General features: G+C 31.7%; 1 protein-coding gene across 1 annotated transcript; it reads right to left on the bottom strand.

Moving 5' to 3' along the window:
- On the bottom strand, nt 1-1329 carry LOC116402769 (2S sulfur-rich seed storage protein 2-like). Its single transcript, XM_031882947.1, has 2 exons — nt 1201-1329; nt 1-309 (listed from the first exon to the last, which is right to left on the bottom strand). The coding sequence occupies exons 1-2, from the start codon at nt 1327-1329 to the stop codon at nt 1-3; spliced, it is 438 nt and encodes a 145-aa protein (XP_031738807.1).
- Between the last annotated feature and the right edge of the window lie 23318 nt (nt 1330-24647).

Raw genomic sequence — 24647 nt, 5'->3', positions numbered from 1 at the left:
CTACAATGGAGTGGTTGATCGGAGGTCACACCGGCGTCGGCTGAGACGGCAGACCGACGGTAAGTTTGTAGCTCTTTCCAGCATTTGTCCAACATCGACCCCCTGCAGCTGGCCTTGCTGCCTACGGCGCTGCACGATCTGACGAAGCCCCTCGCACCGGCATGCATCGTCCATCCCTTTCAGCTGCTGGCAGCATTCCTCCAGATGTTCCACTGCGTCTTCCTCTTCCTCCGCTGCTAACAGCAGCCGGAAGCGGCGGGGCTGTGTCAGTAACCTCTCACAGTGGCGCAGCCGTTCGCCGCTTCGAATCTGTCACATTTTTAGCGACATGGTAGGTGTTACATTTGATTGTTGGTAAACATAAAGTAAAATAAAACATTTGTGTGGTGAATAACAAGTTATTTTTCCTCTTTTTCAAAGAGTTAAGAATTGTTAGTTAAATTCTTAAAACAAAATTATTTTTAAATTTATGTGTTTTCTTAGTTTTCAAAATTTGGGATTTAAGTAATCTTGGGTTTGGGATTTAAGTAATCTTGGGTTCTATATGAAAAGTGACGTTTGGATTTGCTTACATTGGTTGGATATTTTTTTTTTGTACATTTTTGCCAATATAACTTTAGTATGGTATTTAAAAAGTTATATATATATATATATATATATATATATATATATAATTTAGTTAAAAAAGGAGTCATAGTTTTTTTGTTTTTAGATTTTTTGAAAATTTTATAATAACCTTTCTTTCATGTCTAAATTTATAATTTCATTATTTATTTTTTCACCAATATTTTTTAAAACCATTTTAGTTTTTTGAAAGTTAAGAAAATATATAAAGTTCTAAGCTAGTTTTGGTTTTTAGTATTTAGCTAAAAATTCAACATTTTAACGTAAGAAATTGGAGAAAAGATAAGCTTAACTTTTAAAAATAAAAACAAAAAAACAAATAGTTATTAATAGCAAATGAAATCTAAATAATTTATGAAATATATATTTAAATAAAGTATAGAAAATACCAAAATAATTAATTTTGAACAATATTAAAGTAAAGTAGTTATTTGTTTAAAAATAACAAAAACACAAGCAAACTAGTTGGTGGATTGTATGCATGTTCTCATCCCAACGAATACAAATAAAAATAAAAAATAGCAATTAACCGAATAAATGAAACTATAAATAAAAGAGAACTGGAAAGGCGAGAACCTGCTGACGGCACCTTTGCAACCAAGGGCGTTGGCTTTGGTTGTCATCGTCGAACTGGTGGTCGGAGGCAGCAACGGCGAAGAGGAAGAGGGAAAGGAGGAGGATGGAAACTAGTGGTTTAGTAGACATCATTATATGGGCTTGAGTATAATGTTTAAAGAGGAGAGTAGGGGAGAAAAGTGGTGGCTGAAAGGATGAGTATTTGAAGGAATAAGAGAGCAATGCATGGATGAGACGTGGAATTTTGAAGGTTGTATGGTGTGGCTTTTAATGGCTATGGAGATTTCTATGTTTCTTCCACGTTCATCATCTTCTTTGCCATTTGTTTTTCTTCTTTCTTTGTTTCTTTCCTTACAAACTCAGTTCCAAGTCTTCCAAACGTGTTCAAATACTTCTAATAGAGCACTTGATCTTTAAAAACGTGTCTATAATAATACCATACTGTATTCAGCTTTTGTTTTGTTTTTTTAATTTATGAATAATATATTAAATATAAAGTTGAAGAATAGATATTTGTTGAACGTAACCTTTGAAATTAGATTATTAAAGACCGTTTAGAAAGATATATATTTATAGTAGCTATTGAAAAAAATCTAATTTTTATCGAGATTATTAAACATCGTTACAAAATGATATACATTTACCAATATGGAACATTAAATACCTCTTTAAAAAAATATATTATATCCTTTATATCATGATTCGTGATTTATGATATACAAAGTTTAAAATGTTCAGTTGTAGTACTCGTCAAAAGATATACAAAATTAAAAATCAAGAATATTTATCTAACATTTATTTACAAATTTGAGATTTATTAGTCACAAAACTTCGATTTAGAGGTTAAATTTAGCTTTAATTATGATATTTTTTTACTTATAATAATATAAAAAGTGTATGTCTAATATGGTACGACTAGTTACATACAATTGTTCACTTAACATTATTTATGTGTTCAGGAAAAGTGGGCACTGCCCTCAATGTACACACAAATATCACATCACATTTGTCAAATATATAACTTTACACGGATAAAATTAGTTAATATAAGTATAAGAATTTGGTGTAACATGTCTCAATTCTACTATAGCAATAGGCTGCTTCTCTCAACAGTACTTTATAATTTCTTCCGTGTCACGTACAAAGTAATATATGTATTCCTTATTACTTGCACTATTGCCTCTATAGTTGTTTATTATTGTTTTACTCATTTCTATATTCTTTTTCTTCTTCACTCCTCCTGATATCCTTAGGGTCATTTCTCTCCTAAAAGTCAGAGTTTTGTTAGAAGTTTGGACGGGTGAATCTAGAGTTGACGACACATGAGTGAAGAAAGCAACCACATCAATTTTTTAATCATAGTTCAAATGTGGTATTCACACTAGTGAGTGACTCCTCACAACATTTGAGGGCTGAAACCAACTTTGTACCTTGAAATGATCTAAAGGGAAATACATTGTGTTGGCTCTCTCTACCGCCATAAGCCATAACTTGCTCTATGGTCTAATGAGCCACCGTGGTGAAAATGATCATCCACGGTGAAGACTAGAGGTGTAAAAATATGGGTTGAATTCAGATAATCCGTACTACCCAACCCATATTGTAAGGGTTAGGTTGGATTAAAAAAAATTAATATTTTCGGGTTGGGTTGGGTCTTGGGTTGGACGATTGAAAAATTCGGGTCAACCCAACCCAACCTAAATTAATATAATATATGTATATATATTCATATTTATATATTATTTATTTAATAAAATAAAATCTAAAAATTAAGGTCTTCCTCCCTCTTCAATTTTCTTTCCCTTGCGTCCTGTTCACCCTTTTTCATTGTGTTCGATTCTTCTCTTCCATCTCACCTCAGTCATCTGTCTTCTCCCTCACAATCTCGTTGTCCACCTCCATTTTCGACGGTCGATCTTCTCCCTCTTCGGTCTTCTCCCTCACAATCGTGCCATCCACCTTCGTTTTCGTTAGAAAGTAGAAACGAAGAAAGAAAAAAAAAAAAAACAACATAACCCAACCTAACCCATATTTTTACTGATTGAGTTGGAAACTAAATTCGGGTTGCCAACCCATATAACCCAAAAGTATGGGTTGGGTTGAGAATGTCTCCCAACCCAACCCGATTACACACCTAGTGAGGGCAAACATCTCAAAATGAGTGTGCTAAGAGATTTTCCATAAGAAATAGTATATTAGTTAAGAAACGCTTGTCAAGTGGCATGAGTGTGCAATATATATCTCTTGCATTCTTACAAAAGTCGAAAATTGTTATTTGTATTTAAACTTTGGTACGAGTATGATGATCTGACATAACATGATTGCATGTGTTTTGTAATGCCTCGATTATATATCTAGATTATGAATGTTCAAAAATCCCCAACAAGTAGAATTAAGGACATAAAGTTTGATTATTGATAAATATAAATGCACATTCAGCCTAAATTACATTTAAGTCCGAAATGACACCTTAAGATATTTGTAAGCACCCAAAAAAGCTAGTCTAGTTGGCCTCGATAATATCCTTCACCTAAGCAGCTAAAAGAATGATTCTAAATTACATGATGTAAATTAATATAGTTAGCTAGTAGGGACCTAGCCATTTGGTAAGAAGATGTGAGATCCCTAGTTAAAGAATAAAAGGAATATTCAGTTGAAAATTAATATGGTTATTAGTTGGGAACATATATATTAGTAAATAGTTAGAAAGTTAGTTAGTTCTTTTTTAGTATAAATAGATCAAGGAGAGGGATTGTAGATCAAGGAGAGGGATTGGGAAAGAGTATGAAGAATTTTATGTGTGGATCAATTTTCTTGTGGGGGATTTGGGAGAGTCTAGTCCTCGCAAAGAGCAAGTTACTTGTTCTTTGATGTTATAACATTTATTTCAAATATGCTTTTCATAATTGATTGTTCTTGAGTTCCGTTTGTGTGTTCTTGAGTATCTCTTGTTAGGTTGAGATCCTAACAATTTTTACAAAGCCATTGCTCATCTTGGAACATCAAATTTAATAGTGTTTTTTTTTAATGAAGTATTGTTAGAGGTACAACAACGAGGAGGAAAATGGGAGAGGCACTAAGGATTTTTTTTTTTTTTTATTAACAATTCACGACTAAGGATGGGGAATACATTCTCGGAACCTGGTCGCGACCCTGCCTCGAAAGAAAAAAACGCACACACACACATGTATATTTCTATTAATCCCAGGCCATCTCGGTGCAATTAAGGCCCGAGATCGAATAACTAAAGACAAAAAACTTTCATTCGATGACATTTCGAGGCAAGATCAAATAAAATAAAGGCAGAACTCTTTCATTTCAGGTCATCTTGATGCAATTAAGGCCAAGATCGAATAATTAAAGGCAGAGGTCTTTCATCTCAAGACATCTTGAGACAATGTACGCCTGAGATTGAATAAAATAAAGGAAGAATTCCTTCATCCTGAGTCAACTCAGGGCAATGTATGTTCGAGATCGAATAACTAAAGCTAGAAGTCTTTCATCCTGAGACATACAGGCATCTCAGGATAATGTATGCCTAAGATCAAAAAATAAAGACAGAATTCTAACATTTTAGACCATCTCAGTGCAACTAAGGCCAGAGGTACAATAACTAAAGGAATAATTCTTTCATCTAGGGGCATCTTGAGATATGGTATGCCTAAGATCTTGTATTAAAATCTACACAATCGTGTATCATGCACATGTGACCAATTTGTCATGTCTTGACTGAAGTAGTTTTAGTACTTTATATTGTGGACCTTTGAGCTTTTTTCATTTTCAAAATTTTTCTATACAATGTAAGTATTTATTTTTTTAAAAGACCTCTATATTTATTTTTATTTCTATTTATTTATAAAAACATAAAAGCGGGAAATATTTTCCCATGGGAAAATTTGTGGGAATGGGGAATGGGGAATGGAATAGGGGGTGCAGATGGGGACGAGGGAAAAGAAATTTGTAGGGACGGGGATAGGGAGTGACATCCCCTCATTCCTGTTCCATCTAGTGGACATCTGTAGGTTAGAACATTGCAACAAACACTTATTGAATCATTAAAAACAAATAGAGAAAAAGAGGAGAAAAGACTAGCAAATATCAAAGCAGAGAAAAAGAAAACAATAAAGAAAATATCAGAAAAACAGAAAATGATGGCAATTGAAACTCATATGTGGAAGGATCTACGCAATGTTGGAAGTCATCACTACTACAAAACTAGCTTTACTTGACGCTTAAAAGCTGTCTCACATTTCTCGTTCCTTTTCATCAACATGACCAATAAATAAAGGATTTTGATATAGGAAGAAATCTTTATAAAATAGGTGTTTTGATAAGTCGCATTATGAAGATCTTAGCATGAGGAAAGAATCTGCAAGTAAGGGATGATAGGCATTTTGAGGGAAAAGCGTGAGATAAGATCAGATGTTGAAGAGTTAGGAAATTTTTGGAAAATTTTCTAATGGTACTTAAGCTAATCCACATGGTTTGAAAAGCATATGGATTACTTTAAGTAGGAGTTGTCAAGCTTAAAGAAATTAGTGATGACCAATCCAAGTTGGGATTAGTATAAATAAGAACAAAGGTTTATGGTAAAAAGGGTTTTTGTTGAAATATTTGAACTTATTCTGCTAAGAGGAAACTCACTAGGCGAGAATAATGTCTTTGGGAATCCACACGTTTTAAAGACAGAATTTGTGTTGTGAATGATTTTGTTTAAAGATTTTAAAGCTTTCTTATAATTTCTAGCTGACTTGTAACGTTTCATATGAAATAAACGATTTCTAAGAAAGTTGTGTTTTGTTTCAAGTAAACCTATTGTTATTGATTGTGTGCTATGTTGTGTGCATTAGTCTTATTCCTCTCAATGGACTAACTATTATGTGGACGTAAGGAGCAAAGACAACCATGTAGAAAAGAACTGCATAGTGGAGTGAAGTTGGCCGATGCGTAAAATGAGCATATTGAGCTTAGCGGCTTGAGCAACGAGAAATGAATTAGGATATATATTCTCCAAAGGATGATGTTGATGAAAAGGACATCACAGTAATCTATGCATGAGAATGGTTCATGTTCTTGGTGGAAAGGAATATGAAGGACTAATGAGTATTTCTGTTTTATGAAATGAGGTGATGAAAGTCGTGTTTATGAAAATAATTTCATGTATTTATATGTCCAAAAAGGTTTTCCAAAACTATCACTCATTAAGTTTTTACGTACGTTTTAAAGTTTTTCCTTCCTTAGGTCACCAGCTTGTAAGGCCAAGGTTGGAATAAGGAGGGCGAACTACCATATTGTGAAGCTGTGCAAGGCGTTTTAAGATTATTGTTATATATTTGTTATATTTAAGGAGCGTGTAAATTGTATTGTAGAGTGCATGAAGATGAATTAATAAAGAAGTTGTTTAACTCAATCCACTGCGTTAAGATGTTATTGTCGCCTAAATTTTAAAGTACATTTTTTTTTTAAAGAGTTAAGTTGATGAGCATTCTGGCGTTTCCTTTGAGGTGTTGGGGTTGCTCCAGTCGCGTCGCATACCATATAACGAGTTCAGGATGCATACGGGTTGGATTCCTTTGGATTTTCCTTTGTTGGTTTTATATACAACAAGTGGCTTTGATGATTTCATGAAAGATCAAGCTCAATAGATTGGAATGCAGAATTGATCTTTTCGAATCTGTCTTTCTCTCTCGTTTCCATTTACTCTTCAAGAAAAATTTGTTTTTTTCCTTTTACACTTTCGTATAAAGAGCGATTGAGTTTTTTCTTGGGAACTTGAAGGGTTACAATGAGGATAAAGAGCTTCCTCTTCTGAAATCTATTGAGGAGACTTTACTGTCAGAATCGAACCTAATAATCTCCATTGTCATCTGAGTATACCATTCTATTTCCCATTCTTTTTTATCTTGTATTAGCTAAGTTCTTGGTTGAATCTGAAGTTTTATAAATGTTGAAATGAGGTTGGATTGCTTAGATTTTGACTCTCTTTTTGTTCTCTTTCTCTTTTATCTAAAGTTTATATGCTAAAATTATTGCTAAAGTTTATCTGTTTGGCCCAACATTTTAGAAGAAAATATGAGGATATTGTTTTTTTGCTTTTTTTTCTTCTTTGTTTGGTGAGTTTCAAGAGCTTAAAAAATGTAATCTTGAACCATAATTTTGGAATATAGCACCATTTTTGTATAAATTCAAACATTTTAACTTTCTATTAGGTTGTCTTTGTTCTTTTATATATAAAACCAAAGGTGGTATTAAGTATTTTTTCGTATAAATATAAATGTAAGGATTAAAGATGTTTTCCATCTCAACTTTTATAGAAAGTTTCATTCTTTCAATTTCAATCTCATATTCAAGCTAATGTGTAAAATGTTTAGAACTTATACAAATGACAAAATACCGTTGAAATCCAAAAATGATTTATTGTTGGTAAATATCGTTAAAGTTAGTGAGGTAGATTTTAAAGAAATGAGACATTGCCCTCAAGGTAGAGAAGAAGTGTTTAACTATCGACATATATTTTTGTTAATATTTAATTGAATTAGATGTGAGTCGACAAATGTAGGAAATAATTAAGAAAACAAGAAATAAGAAACTGGAAACAAGAAATAGTTATCAAACACATTCTTGTATCTTGTTATCAAAAAAGAAGAAACATGGAACAAGAAATAGGAAACAAGAAATAGGAAATAGGAAACAGGAAACAGATAATGGGAATGTTACTCTTTCCACGATAGTTCTTGTAAGTATTTTGACCACCCCATTTTGTTGTGGTGTGTATCTTATTGTCTTAAGTTTTGTAATTCCATTTTTCATACAAAAAGCACTGAAATCCTCTCCACAAAACTCCAAACCATCATAGGTTCTAGGATATTTAATATCTTTTTCTTTTTGTTTTCCTCTCATCAATTTCCATTTTAATTTTTTTTTTCAAGACTTCGTTTTTAGTTTTTCGAAAATAAATCCAACTTTTTCTAAAGAAATCACCAGTAAAGGATAAAATGTACCTTGAGCCACCTAGGCTTGGAGTTGAGGATAGTCTTCATAGATCCAAATGGATGAAGTCAAGGATTCCTTTAGTAGTGTGTTGGGCTTTGGAGAAGTATTTTTTTCTTGCTTTCACCCTAACACACAATGTTTACAAAAAGACAGCTTCTTACTGGTTTCATCAGGTAGGATGCCTTGTTTTGATAGAGATTCAAGTCATAGCATCTATTATGACACTTCATGAAATAGAGAAGGAGTACATGATCTATTGTGACGCCTCGAGCCCAAGGATTAGGTTATACCCTTATGTAGGAAGGGAAGTTAATAGCTAAGCTTCAAGACAGTTGAAGAACAATGAATATAATTACCCTAACCATGATCTTGAGCTAGCACTAGTTGTTTTAGCAATGAAAATCTAGAGAAATTATTTATTCGATGAGAAGTGTGCCACATTTTTACATATCGGTAAGAGTCTGAAGTATATCTTTGATCAAAGAGTTTAATTTAAGATAGAGGTGATGGCTAGAACTGATTATAAGTTGTGACTGTACCATAGAATACCATAGAATAACATAGTAGCAAATGCATTCAATATGAAGTCTAGACTTCCAAAGAGTGCCTTGTATGGCATTCGAGCAAGTTTGATAAGTGAGTTAAGAGGCTTTAATAGGGCTATGACTGTAGAGAGTACAATGAGTCTTGTAGCTTAATTTCAGGTTAGGTCTTCTCTAGTAGTAGAGATTGTGAGAAGATAACTAGAGGATAGTAACTTACATAATATACTTGGAAAGTCATGAAAGTAAGGCTCAGAGGTAGAGTTTGAGTTGAGAATATATGAAGTCATAGTTAAGAAAAGAAGACTGTGTGTTTCGAGTATTAGTGAGCTTATGGATGTTGTACCAGAGGAAGCTCACAGTTCATCTAAAAAAGATCAACATAGTGGAGATGAGATTATTTGTCAAAGGAAAGTCTCATATTATCCGACCACTCAAACTTAGCATTCTTCTTGTCAAAGTTGTTAAGAGTAATGCAAATGGTGAGAAATCCTCAATAAAATGGTTGTAGTATCCTGCAAGGCCTAGGAAACTATGTACTTCTGTTGCACTAGTTCGTCTCTCTCAGTTGACAACATCTTTCACTTTCTACGAATCAACACTAACTTCGTTTGTTGAAACTTCATGCCCTAAGAGCACTACTTGTTTCAACCAGAACTCACATTTGTTGAACTTAGCCTACAACTATTTATCACGTGATGTCTATCGAACAATCCTCATATTTTCCTAATGGACTTTCCTATCAATTGAGTAAACTAATATATCATCAATGAACACTATCACAAACTAATCTAAATAATGATGGAAAATATTGTTCATGAGGTCTATGAAAACTGTAGGTGCATTTGTTAAATCGAATGGCATCACTAAAAACTCATATTGCCCATACCTCGTTTTGAATGTTGTCTTAAGAGTATATACTTCCCAAACCTTGAATGGATGGTATCTTGACCTCAAATCAATATTAGAGAACACTATTGTTCAGGATTTTTAAATGAATTTTGGTTTATTCTATTTTTTTATCCCAACAAAATATCCCAAAAATGTTGCGTTTTTTAGATAAAACCGCTCTAAAATCTATATAAAATATTACTAATATAAATTAAATATTTTTCCTTAAGATGGTGAAAAATATGAAGTTAATAAAATCTTATGTTTTAAATACAAGAAGATAAAAATGCAGGATGAAGTACTTCAAATGGAATTGTAACTTGCAAAATGGAGGGTGGAGATTAGGTTTTGCCTGCTTGGTGAAGATGGAATAATGGAATTGTAATTTGAAGATTAAATATGTAACTTGAAGACTTTGATATGAATAATTATCGAAAAAGAAAATGGAAAATGAAGATGACTGCAAGAGTGCTAGAAAGTGAAGATTAAAAGGATTCTAAGTTTGATTGGACATGTAAGGATAATTATGTTCGAGAATTTATTAGTGTAATTAGACTTTATTTTAGCTTTAGAAAGTAGCTGGCATTCTATATATCTAAGGGCATTTTGGATTATATTTCTATTTATTGTATTTTTATTCGTTTTGCCCTTTTTTAAAAGAAAAAAAAAAACAGTTTTGCTATTTTTCTAAATGACAAATTGTAGATTGATATTCTTATGGTTGACCCTTATTACAAAACCTACGTTCTCTACCTTTAGGTATATTAATTATTTTCTTCCTTTTGTTTTGCATGTTACCAAGAGAGAAAAGATGGATGAGAGTTTCAACAATGGCCTTCCAAAGATCAATGGAGCACGAAGAGAATGAGAAGAACATACAACTATGGTTTGTTCAACAAATTTGCTTACATGAACTCTTCAAAGTCTCCAAGCACACTTTTATTCAACAGATTATTTAAGATGAAAATGTTTTCAAAAAGCCAAAAAAATACAGATGAGTTTTTCTTACATCACTTTTTCTACTAAGCTTCCTTTTTAAGCTACAAGAATTAAAACTGTTATTTTGTTTATGTTTTTAACAAAATAACTCACTCTCAAACAAGTATCAGTTACAGTAGTTCAAAGTAACAAAAACAACTAATTTTTTTATTGTTTTAACAAATGCGAAGGGCTTGCGGGAGAGTTGAATTTAACTTCACAGAATCACAACACAGCCCATTATTCTATTTTGATGCAGCCAAAGGTGGGTTATTACTTAGTAAAATGTAAATGGGAGGGAGGACAAGCGTTACTTTGGAGGAGGAATATGGAAAGGAAAAATTGAGTAGGATGTTGGGCTTGAATATGGACTACAATTTGTAGAAACTCAATGTTACTCTTTAAGGAAGACAAATAAATTATGGGCCCATAGCCACATGCTGGGTTATAGGCTTGAATTGCTGGAATCCCACTCTTTCATTTAAGAAAGATAGTGATTTATAGGATTAATATTTGAAGAGTTTTTCATTTGGGGCAAGCTAAGTTAAAAGGGGTTGTTAAACTTATTATCTTATATATGGGCAGAGGAGGTGAATTAAGCAAAGGTTGCTATAATCATTACAGAAGAACAACGTCAATGGAAATGAAGAAGGAAAAATGGGGACTCATGGGTTTGCTTATTGGGCAGAGTCTAAGAGTGGAAGTTGAAGCCCCAATTCGGGTCAAGGCTGAAGAGAAGACATTTGTGAGTCCAAGGAAGATAGTAGTTGAGTCCCGTGTTTTAAACGCATGAGAAGGATCGCTGCCCAATTTTGAGATCTTGCTTTGTAACTCACTCGCTCTGTTAGTCGTCTTGCAACACTACCAATCAATTCAAATCATTACAATATATTGATGCATAATCTTGATCTCCTATCTTAGCTCAGAATAGATTTCTTAAAACTTTTGTTTTCTTTTGTTTACTTCTTAACGTTGTTGTAATAGTCACTTGGCGGGCATTTATTGAAATGATTTATGGACTTATGCCCATAAGTAAAGGATAAGACAGATTTTTGTCCCACACATTGAACTGTTTAGTACTACGTAGAGGGTATAAATATCACTGCATGCTAATTGTAAAAGTAAAGTGTGTTTCTAGTGATAGGATTATTCTCCTTTTTGTTTTTTGTTTATCATATCTATAGGATTATTCTAGTCGTTTCTTTTTTTCTCCTTTTATTATCGTCGGTTCATCTCAACTTTCATCCCTTGGCATAATTTAGCTTCTTGATTCTATTCCTTATTCCAACAAGTATACGTTTAAGTTGAAGAGTTGTGTTAACCTTGAAAAGCAACCGACATCGTGTTTAGTACCATGGTTGTACCGTAATTGTTTTTAGAACAGTGGTTTGTCACGGAACAACAATTCTTTTGGACATCAGTTCTAACAATATTTTTTCATAATTAGTTGTTCTTGAGCTGTCTGTTTATTCTTGAGTACCTCTGGGTAGGTTGGAATCCTAACAAAAGATTTGACGGTCTAACATTAAGCTACATGGGGCAAGAATGGTTCAACCGTACAAAGAAACCAAATCACCAATTTGTGGGGATATTGGAAAATATTTTCATATATATATGAAAATAATCTGTATATTATTCTTTGTAATTAATGGCCTTTCGTATATTTATTATTTCTATTTCTTTTGTGATGTAATTTAGGCATGTGAACTAGTAGTTTGTAATTTAGGCATGTTAGGGTGGTGCGTTGGACGATACCACATCTCTGATGCCATTTCTTCTGACGATTTAAAACTAGCGGTGGAAGATCGAGAATTTATTGTACTGTGTTTCATATATAATCCATCCATCAGCTGCAGTTTTCCTTCACTTAACCCAACCCAGATGATCCAATTTATTCCAAACAAAATTTTGGTCTTCTCAAGCTCAACCTATCATCTCCAAACCTAGATCAATTTTGAAGTCCACTCAATATTACTACAAGGGCGGACCAGAAAAATAGAAAAATATTGGGTTTATTTTGAATAAATGACAAATTTTTATTTAAATTGATAAAATAACCGAATCGAAAAAATATGGAAAAATAATTGCTATAACAATGTCTCGAGTGCTCCTACCTAACTGAAAAAATTGAATCATAAATACAATTATTAAAAGAACCATAAATACCCAATTATTAAAATCAAACTCCCAATACACAATTAACACCTATCAAAATCAAACTTTTTCAAAATCTATTGGAGCTTCCAACTCGTCTCCTTTAAACCCATCAAAGTTTTCATACTTGGATTTTCTTCTTGTTGGCTCCTCTGACTGGAGACTTTAGGATTTTCATCTTGCCGCCTCCTCCGACCAAAGACTTTGAGATGTTCATCTCGCCATTGACGTTGAAACTGTGATGTTTTCCTCTTTGTTGATTGTACTTTTCTCCTCTCTTGTTTGCACAAAAACTCTCTCTCACTATGTTTGTCACTTGCGTCGATTGCCCCAAGAAGAACCCACGACTAAACCAACCTCTGTCAGCTCGAAAACCATAGTTAACCAGTCGTTAAACCCATCGCGAAGCTATCGAAACAAACGTTGTAGCCGTTGTAAAGCCACAAAATCGTTAGCTTTTGTCTGCCTCAAAACCCAATGGCTAAACCTCTGACGTCTTCCTCTCGGTCGACCAACGTCTCTCTTTATGTTGGAACACCGAAAATCGCCGCACTGCACTCTTCTCTATCAATCTTTTTTGCTAGAAAAAACTCTCTCTACTGTGTTTTTTTAGCTTGCAGCCCCCTCTTCTTATTTGTCCTACTTCTTTTCTTTTCTCTAATTTATAAGACCTAAAGAAGGAGATGAAGTATAATTACAATTCTGTCCTAAACATAAAAGCCATTTTGAAAGCTTTTGACAAAAACTGTAACACAAAAAAGAAAACATCTAACGAAGATAAACATGAATATTAACGTAATTTAAAAACACAATGTCTCAACATAGTTATTCAATGCAATTTGCACGATAAAATAGTTTTTTAAAATAAAAACCAACCAATTAGCATGATTTTAGGGGATCATAAAATTTTAAATTCAAATTGTTATTAACAATATGTATTGTTGAGGTATTTAAATTCAAATTTTTATAAATATTTTAAAATATAAATAATCCAAAAATGTTGAATTTATGTTTTCCATTATTTTGGGACATCAACCACGAATTTAAGGTTGATAAAATTTTAAATTCAAATTGTTATTAACAACACATATTTTGGAAGTATTTATTTTTCAACTTAAATGTCTTTAAGATTGGTGATTTGTTAAAATTAAACTATCCTTAGTGATTAACTTACAAGATATAATGCTTAATGAATTGGTAAAGAAACAAGGGAGAGGAAAAAATATATTTAAGGTCATTTAAGAAATTGTAATAATTACTGATATTACTAATAAATGGTTTAAAATATAACAAACCTCAAAATCTGGTAGATATATTTGTCATTATTATAGGAGAGGTTGCTGCAATCTTGTCGAGCAACAAAATAACAGATTTAGTTAAGTCTACCAAATTTGAATGTTGTTTGCAAAATACATTGTTTTCGTGCTATTTTTAATATCCTGTCTCTTTTTTTGAGCTATTCAAATACACTCTATTTGAAATATCTGATTATCTTATACCCAATGGAATGATACTATATCTTGATGACCAAAATTTTACTTTTTGTTTGTGTCCCAAGTTTGTTGTTTATAACATCATTCATACTCAACATATACTATGTTTGGAAAATCTTAATTCTATGGGTTATTATAAAGTTCGGTTAATTAAACAACCATGATTATGATTCAATGTCAATATTTAGGAAATAGTTCTTATTGTTGGTTTTGTAACAAATTATCTTAATGGTAACTTTTTTGGATTGCAAAAGTACATGGTTATAGGAGCAAATAAATATTAATATTTGAACGTGTGATCGTGATATAGAACGACTAGTTTATCGCATTAATTAAAAGTACATTATTATAATGGTAACTGTTTTGAATTGCAAAAGTACATTATTATAGGAGCAAATAAATATTAATATTTGAACATGTGATCGTAATATAGAACGACTAGTTTATCACATTATTTAAAAGCATAAAATTACATTGTAATTTTGTGAGCAACATATGCTATACATTATGTCAAATATTGTGAAACTAATCTAGAAAGTATGTATAAGTACATTGTAACTCTATAGAAAATCAACACAATCAAACCTGACCAACTTAACCAATAAATCAATTTGGTTAAATTAAGAAAATTGAAGTTCTTATCAAATTGGTAAAAATAAATTAAATTGATTTGGTTAAATTAAGAAAATTGAAGTTGTTATCAAATTGGTAAAAATAAATGGACAATCGTAATTGGCATTATTTTGGGATCTAAAATTTGAATTTAAAATATTATTAAATTGTTTGGAATATAAAAATCCTAAAAATGGTGTATTCATTTTTTACATTATTTTAGAGGGTTGATGTAAAATTTAAATTTAAATTGTTATTAAAAATCAACCAAAATAAGTTGATAATAGAAATTATCACGAATAATTTTTTTAAAATTCAAACTATTATTAAAAATAGAAGCATTTTTTAAAATAACAAAATAAATTAAAATATTTATGAGCTATAACAAAATTTTGTAAATGACTATGAGTGATAGAATTATAATTTTCTATAGCTGTAAATATTTTGTAAAATCTACTATTTTAAAAATTCCCCTTAAAAATATGTATCATGTATTATTTAATAAATGTTTTATATATTTTTTTAAATATAAGTTGTTAAATTTTAAATTAAACAATTTTAATTTTAATTTTTAAATTCAAATTGTTATTAAGAATTTTTCCTCGCCAATATTTTAGGGATATTATGTAACATTTAAATTCAAATTGACAATTTTAGCGGATGGTATAAAATCTGAATTTAAATTGTTATTAAAAATATGTATTATATATTATTTAATAAAATTTTGATAAATAGTATGAAATATAAAGAATCCAAATTATTGAATTTATCTTTACTATTATTTTAGGGGTATTATCCAAAATTTGAATTCAAATCGTTATTAAATATATCTATTATGAATTATAGAAATAAATTGTTAATTGATTGATTTAAATGCTAAGCATCCGAAAATCTAAAAGAAATTACAGCCATATTTTTTAAGAGATGTTAGTGCAATCTTCTTCAGCAATAAAATATCATATTTAGTTAAGACTTACCAAAGTTGAATGTTGTTAACAAATACATTGTGCTAGTGAATCTGTGATCTTCTGTCTCATTTTTTGATCTATTCAAATACATTGTATATATGTGAGAAATAAACTGTCTTATATAAAAGAGTATAATTGGGTATAAAAAAGTAAAAAAAAAAAAATCAGCAACCGGCGTTTTTGATATAAATCTTAATATTTCTTAAATTTGCTACATTTTAGTTTGTTATTTACTATTTTGCTATTTACGCGTTATCTCTTACTATAATCTATTTGACCCAAATTGAAACCTATTGAAGAATTAAAAACTCAACCACAATTGAACTTTCATCACAGTTACAAAATGAGTGATAGTTTATTTTTTTGATAAATCTGCATATTCTTTGACAATGGAGTTCTTCTTTATCGTATTAGTTCTAGAATTGATTGTTAGGTATCACAAAATTGGGATATTATTCGACTAGTTTACTTATTATTTTCACATTCATTTTCATTTTAAAACTTAAGGACGAGTTTTTTTTTTTATAGAATGATGTAGTAGGAATAGGATATTATGATAAAATCCTTAATCTATTAGGATTAGGCTTAGTTTCTTTTATTTATTAGGATTAAAGATTAGTTTCTTTTATTAATTAGGATTAGGATTAGTTTGTGTTGTTGCTTTTTGACTCGAAGGAGTGATGCAATGAGAAGTCTTAACGCCTAGGCAAAATGTCTAGACAAAATGCGTGCTTCTTTGCCTTGTATCTCGTGTAATGTACTGGTATCTCGTCTGACCAAGTCGCCTAGTTATCACCTCCTCAACTTATCTCGCTTACTGACTATCTCGCCAATTGATCAAAACGCCTAGTGGTCAAACGCTTGGTCAAAACGCAAACTACAAAACAAAAACTTTTGAGAAAATGGTTGAGTCGCGAATCTCGCTCTCTTTAAGACGTTTTGCGTCTCTGCTCCTTTGTCCAAAACAGTTTGATTGCCTCGACGTCCCCATGATAAAATACATCGTTCTTCAATTAGTTTTATATCAAAACTAATCAGAATTCACAACACTCAGATAAACACTCATATGCTCAGAAGAAATTTTTTGGGAGAGAAATCGTTTCTGTATATTGAAGAGAAGAATGAGACTCATATATATAGTAAATTTGGAGGCAACCAACGATCATAAAACACAAAATAAAATTGATTGATAAATACCATTTAATTTGAATACGGTTTCAGTTTTAGAAAGTGTTTAATTTACCAAAAATGTTTATAATAAGAAAACAGTTTAGAAAAAGTATATATTATTATTATATTATTCCTCCACACCCAACAATGGCGGGGTGCGCATACGTGGAGATATAAGTATATCTATATTTTCCTATCTCCTCACCCCTTCCAAAACTTGGGTGCCCTTAGGGTCTAAACCCATAAATGGATCTATGAGTTTACAAAGTAGACATCCACATTACTAGCAGGAATGCATGTGTTGAATAAATTAATAATAAATATTTGCTTACTCAAAATTTTCATTTAACAATTTTCCACTTGAAATATTCATACTATCAGTCCCCCACTTGAAATTGTTTTAAAACGTTTCCATCGATCAGTGTCTATCTCTATAATATTGTGCTTAAGTAAAGGTGTCTAATGACTTGAACCTTTAAGTAGTGACAACAGTTTAGAGTATTGTAAAGTAACTTGTAGTTTTGAACTTTACTTCTAATACTATTGTCCACACAACATTATTCGAGTGAAGTTCTAAAATAGCTTGTGATTTATGGCCTTGCACGTATAACCCGGTTTAGTGAATGTTCTAGGAATTTGTCCAAAATTCCAAAGGAAGCAACTCTCACTTCCACATTCACAAAGGTGAAGCTATCAAGAGTACTTATGTAGCTAGGTACCTTACTTGATATCAAGTATATATTTCATTAAGAACAAAGTTTAGCCTTCTCATACACTTCAGGATGTCATGCTAATTATTCAATCATAAGAATGGAACTTCTAATATTTTAGCATGATTTTCATCATATTGCTTGTGATCAGTTATTACCCATTAAACTTGTTTCTTGGGATCAGTCTTTCAAGTTGGGTTTACCTCACAAGTAATTAAATTTTCTATAAATTTTGAGTCTCATTCTTTCTGACGTTTTAAAGACCTTCTCTCTTGCTAGTCCTTTCGTCAAAGAATCAGCCAAGTTGTCATCAGATCGAACATAATCTATTATCACTGCACCAGTAGTGAGAAAATCTCTAATGATAATGTGTTTACGACGTATATGTCGTCTCTTACTGTTATAATAATGATTCTGAACTTTTGCGATAGTTGTAGTACTATCACAATGGATTAGTATTGCCGGTACCAATCTTTCCCGTGTGGGAATCTCTTATAGCAAGTTTGCTCCTTCACTAGCAGTAGCTAGTTCTATCATCTCTAACTTTATCGTTGACTAGGCTAATATTGTTTGTTTCTTGGATTTTCAAGCAACAGTTTCTCCTGCTATATTAAAAATATAGCCACTTGTACCCTTTGAGTCATCTAAGAGAAAGTTTCAATCAACATTGTTGTAACCTTCAAGTATAGCGGGAAACTTTTGATAATGTAATCTTATATTTTGTATTTTCTTAAGATATCTCATTACTCTTTCTATAGCATTCCAATGTTCTAGACTAGATTTGCTGGTAAACCTACATAGTAATCCTACAGCGTAAGTTACGTATGGTCTAGTGCAATCAACAGCATACCTCAAACTACCTATGATACTAGCGTACTCTGATAGGTTAACACTGCCAGCAGTGTTTTTGAACAATTTAACACTAGAGTCATAGGGTGTACAAGCTGGTTTGCTTTCGAAGTATTTGTACTTCTTTAGGATCTTTTTTATGTAATAAGATTGATCTAAGAACATTTCATTTTTAGTTATGGTAATTTTGATGTCTAGGATCACATTATCTTCTTATAAGTCTTTCATGTCAAAGTTTGTGCTCAACATTGATTTTACATAATTTATGACGTGTAGGTTTGATCCAAATATTAACATGTCATCTACGTATAAGTATATGATAGTGCATAATCTATCTTCAGTCGTATAGTAAATACATTTGTCACTCTCATTTTTTTGAATCCTTTGGAAATGATTAAGTTGTCAAACTTTTCGTGTCATTGCGTAGGAGCTTGTTTTAGGCCATAGAAGGATTTATCTAATTTATAAACTTTAGATTCTTAACGGTGAACTATGAAATCTTAAGGTTGTTCCATATAAATCTCTTCTTCTAAATCATCATTTAGGGAAAGCAGTTTTTAACATCCATTTGATGTATTAAGAGATTGTTAATGAAAACTATAGAAATCAGTGGTTGGAGAGAAGGTGTCAAAGAAATCTATGTTTTTCCTCTGCCTAAAACCTTTTGCTACTAGTCTAGCCTTATACTTATATATTGATCTATCAGGTTTGAGTTTCTTCCTTAAAATCCATTTACAGTCTATTGCTTTGCAGCTAAGGTCAGGTAAGTCAACTAGGTGCCAAGTTCTATTGAATTCAAGAGAGTCCAATTCATCATTAATATATATAATTTCTGTATATTGAAGAGAAGAATTAGATTGATATATATAGTGAGTGTGGAGGCAACCAATGGTTATAAAACACAAAAGAAAATTGATTGATAAATACCATTTAATTTGGATATTATTTCGACTTTGGAAAGTGTTTAATTTACCAAAAATTATATATATTATTATTTTATTCCTCCTCGCCTCACTCGACAGACGGCAGTGGTGGTGCACGTGGAGATATAAGCATATCTACATTTAACTATCTACTCACTCCTTCCAAAACTTGAGTGTCTTTAGGGCCCAAACCCATGAGCGGATCTATGAGTTTATAAAGGAGACTTCTTAGCAATGTGGAAATGTATGTGTTGAATAAAATAATAGTAAATACTTGTTTACTCAAAATTTTCATTTAACAGTTTGCTATAAATAGAGTACTTTTCTTCTTATATTAACAACTTTTAAACATTAGTAAAACTCTCCAATTTGGTTTACATCAAACCCACTATGAAAATGTTTTGGTTATTTAAAAAATAAATACAAATCAGTATGTAAAAAACGTATTTAGTTTGGTTTAAATTTGATATTCCCCTATTGAACTTTGAATCTTATTTTAGTTTGGTCTCTAAACTTTAAAAAATATTCAATTTTAATCTCTAAACTTGATCCCTTAATCTCTTAAAATTTTGTTATACAACTCAAAAGTTGTAGGTAGCTTATATTTATAGATGAATAAGCCATGACTTTAGATGGCGGACTAATGATGTCAAATAAGCTAATGAAATTTAGGTTAGAAATTCTTGGTTTCAAACGTCTTCTGAATTGAGTTGGAGTGATTTCTATTATGTATATATACAACCCAAAATGATTTAATACTCAGCTCCTTCTTGCTACTCTATAGCTTCGACCTTTAATTTCCTTTTGAGCTACTTGAGATGATGGTTGATTTTGAGGTGTAGGGAACACATGTGTACCACCATCAATGCAAGCTCTTGCATTCTTTTAATCCCTAGATCTTAATGTTTTTAAGATAATTCAAATACACATGTTTTCTTTTATCTTTTCGAGTAAGAAGAAATTAATATGCTTAAGTCTAGAGAATACTTTCAAAATTGCTCTCTCCCAATAACAATATATATTTTCAATAAATATTAAATGACAACTAATTCCTTAAAACCAAATTAAGGAGCATAAGATTAAGAACAATCATCATCAACTTTCTTATTAACAACCAACTATTCAGTTATAGACACTCTAGAGTAATAGACTATCATAAATAGTAATAATAGACTATCAATGTCTATTAGGTATTGACAATGATCATGGTTGAGAGAAGTAAGCTAGATATTTTGGATTTTTTTGCATTGGTTAGAGAATTTTTTTTTGCTATATTATTTTTTAAAAAAATTAGCTTTACTATAGTAAACTAGGACTAATTTATGATTTATTGAAAATGCAGAAGAGAGTACAAATCTAAAATAGAACATAAAATAATAAAATATAGATACATGATTAGTTAAATCTCATGCTTAAAATGAAGGATTAAAATGTTGATATCTACAAAAATATGAAAGTGCTAATTTTACATAAATTTAGTCTATATGGTTGAACATTTCTAGAAAAACTATAAAAATAAAAAAATTTAATTTAAATCACTAAATAAACCTTGTATTCATTTCAAATATAGCAAAATAAATAAAAATACTTAAAAAATATAGAAAAATCTCACATATAGATCTTGCTAAACTTTCTAAATATTTTCACAACGTTTGCAATTGACAATAATTCTCCATAAATATTTCGTTACATATCTATTGTCTATTATATTTATATTGTAAGTAGATTAGTGATATTTTATTCTTCTATATTTTTGTAAGATACAATAAAAATATTGTTGAAAGGAGGGAGATGTTAGAAAAAAAAAAAAAAGTAGAGTAACATGGTTTAGACTATAATTTATAAAGTGATTTTGGTACCAAAAAAATCTTGAAGTTGTATGGACCACCTCTAAATCCAATGATAGTTCATCCTCACGTCGAAGAAGAAAGAAGACGAAAAATAGTGGATGGAGGGGAGCAAGTTGAGATGTGATGTAGCTACCCATCGCCACTTTAATTTCTCTCTTTTTCATGACTGTGATAGCAGATATACCCCTTCTCAATTTAATAATATCTCTTCTACCAAAATACAAAACAAATTTGTTTCAATTTTTACCATTATTTAATACTTCACAACTAATACCTTGTTAATTAACACCATATTTTTCATTCATTAATTGATTGTATATAAGTGAAAAGAAAATATCTCCAATCATATGATGGTGTCTTTTCAGTGAAAAAATAAATATAATCACAAACACCTGGTGTTTAAATTAAATAATATATCATAACTATCTAAACATATTCTACGTCTACTCATTCCAGCTTCTAACTGGTCCTGCACCTATTCTGATCATTGGCACTTTAGTCTCTGCTCGTTGTGATTTAACTTAGATTTGTTTGTTTTCAATCTTGTTGTGTATTTTGGTGGTTAATTTATGTTCAGTCCTTAATGAAAAAAATCACATTTTTTGTTCTATTAGTACTGTTGTTGATGGGACCAATTATCTTAAATGCATGAACCCATCAAACGAATTTTTTTTAATTGAACATAGACTACGGAAAATTTTCATTGGTGATGTTGCTAAACAAACTACATTGGACAAGAAAGATGATAGTATGTTTGTTAAATGACGAAAAGATTGAGACAGTAAGAATCACCAAATTATCACTTGGATTGATAACATATCTATTCCTACTATCCATTTTCAACTCAAAGCTTTTGATAATGTTATAAAATTATGGGATTTTCATGCAAAACCTACTTGATTTTAATCTATAGGATTGGTTCATTACTATTACTATTAGTTACACAGTACTCATTAGACTCAATCAAGAAACTAGTTAATCAATTAATAAATATCTAGCATTTTGGACCTACCTGGATCAAGCCAAAATCAGTTCATATCATCTTCGCCTTATTAATGAATGTCGTCGAGGGTTGGGACGAGTTCCCAATGGCATCCTTTGGCTCATTGGGAGTTGTCTCCATCACAAATTTCACAATCCATTTCTGGACGACTTCTCCCGTTAGAAGATGAGGCCAACACCCAACATAGTTCTCACTTCATTGGGAGTTTCTTACATTATTACATAAAGTTCAAGTACTCGTACTCATAACCATAGATCTTAGTTTATTAGATTTATGGTTTTCTATTATGAAATAAGCAATTCATTCATGTTCAATAACAATTTTATTTAATAACCTTTTAAAAACTTTACTATGTAAATATAATATGTTTGTTGTTAACAAACCACAAGTTTCAAGACATCTTATTTGAAGAAAACGGCTTTCCCTCCAAAAAATTAGAAGTTCTTTTCGCAAGCACTTATTCATACAATAATTTGGAACTACATTTTGTAAAAAAAAACTTGTAAACTCTTCCGTCATAAATTCTCTAATTTTTCTTCATGGTATTGGACAAGATTATCAGTGGTGATGATCCTCGGGCTATCTTAGTGTTGCAACGGTAGATATCATGATCTTAGTTATTCAAATGAAAGACTTAAACTCTCTTAATTACTTTCTTGTTTTTGAGGTATCAACATGTCTTGATGGTTACTTGTTTTCTCAAGCCAAATGTCTCTGATCTATTAGCCTGCTCCGTATCATTTACTCCATCAAGACACCAACACTTCTTGATCCCAATGTCCACTTGACACCGTAAGAGGGTATTCCTCTTGATGATATCAATCTTTAGAGGCAACTTATTGGCATCCTCATTTATCTGATAGTGATTCGTCCTAACGTTGCATATGTTGTGCACATTGTTAGTAAGTTGATGGAACATTTTTCACTACCTCAAAGGTACTTTGAGACATAGATTTCATTTCTCTTCTCGACACCTCTGGTGTTATCTGGGTACTTTGATGTTGATTGGGTTGATGATCCTAATGATCGACACTCCACCATCATTTATTCCTTCTATTTAAGTAATCCCATAATATCATGGTAGGGTAAAAAGCAAAATGTTGTCTTCTTTTCCAGCACTAAATCATAATATTGGGCTTCTGCTAATGCTACTTTATAACTATCATGACTTCCATGGATCCTTACGGATATGAGAGTACCTCAATAGTCCACTTGAGGCTCTAATCTGGAGAAAGTGAGTCATGTTGAAGAGGAGCCCTGTTAATAAGAGTCATTTTAGTTAAATGTAAGTAAAAAGCATTATGCGATGAAGGGTGCCTTTAAGGAGAGGTGACACAACGAGAGATACTTATAGTAACTATTGCCTTGAAGCAAGGCGATGATTAGCTAGGAAAGAAGAAACATGCATTTAACGCAAAGAACTAGATGTCCTATGTAGTAACTCGAGGAGAAGTGTTTGCACCTAAGTGTTGTTGCGATGAAGTAGGTGTTCTATTGAAAGGATGGATGTTTGTATGAGATGACTAGACAACCGTATGAGGTAAAGTAAATGTTCTATTGTTTTTCGAGAAGAGAGTCAAGCGATAAAGAATTGAGCACTCCAAGAAGATAAGGTTAGTGTTTTAAAGGAAAATGTCTAATCGCGTGTAAGGCCCTGATTGCGTACCCCCAATACAAGGAATCCCTTGCGGTAAGAATGTTTTGCAAAGAGACTTCTGATAGTAAACCATGCCTCGCTAAAGGATCATGCAATAGAAAGTCCCCATGCAAAGAAGGTTATGCGTCGAACAGTTGGACAATTCTGACCTACCTCATCAAGAAACAGTGATGTGACCCTAATGTTAGTAGGTCGATGATTGATTGGACTCGCCACCCAATCTAGATCAGGATAAGGATTGGACAGAGATACATGGCATTTCGAGATTAGGCCACTCCTCACCGTCGGTAAAGCGTAATCATTTCGACATGAAAAAATTCACCAGAGAGACATATAAATTGAGGATTTTAGACCGAACTGAAGACGTTTTTACCTTAAGTTTCTTAAGAGAGAACGGGGAGGATAACCAAAGTCTCAAGGTGCAGGAAAAACTCATTCCTTCAAGGAATCTGAAAAGCACAGGAGAACTCTTGGTCAAGGAAGCTAGAAGGAAGAGCTAGCTCACTGCAGCAGTGAGTGGTTTTCCTCCCTTGCAAATGTTTTCAAATATATAAAGGGATTTCTAATATGTTTGAACCCTTAAAACTATCGTTATTACAAATTTGTTTACATGGATTTCCTTATACTTTTTCAACTCCCATAAACATGTGTGAC

The sequence above is a fragment of the Cucumis sativus genome, chromosome 3, assembly GCF_000004075.3.
Source record: "Cucumis sativus cultivar 9930 chromosome 3, Cucumber_9930_V3, whole genome shotgun sequence".
NCBI lineage: Eukaryota > Viridiplantae > Streptophyta > Magnoliopsida > Cucurbitales > Cucurbitaceae > Cucumis > Cucumis sativus.
Note: the sequence above shows the minus strand (reverse complement) of the source record. Positions and strands in the feature narration are given on the sequence as shown.

Coding starts and splice junctions, on each gene's coding strand:
- LOC116402769 (XM_031882947.1), bottom strand. CDS start 1,329: ATGTCTACTAAACCACTAGTTTCCATCCTCCTCCTTTCCCTCTTCCTC. Junction 310..1,200: donor TGCAAAGGTGCCGTCAGCAG/GTTCTCGCCTTT, acceptor AAAATGTGACAG/ATTCGAAGCGGCGAACGGCT.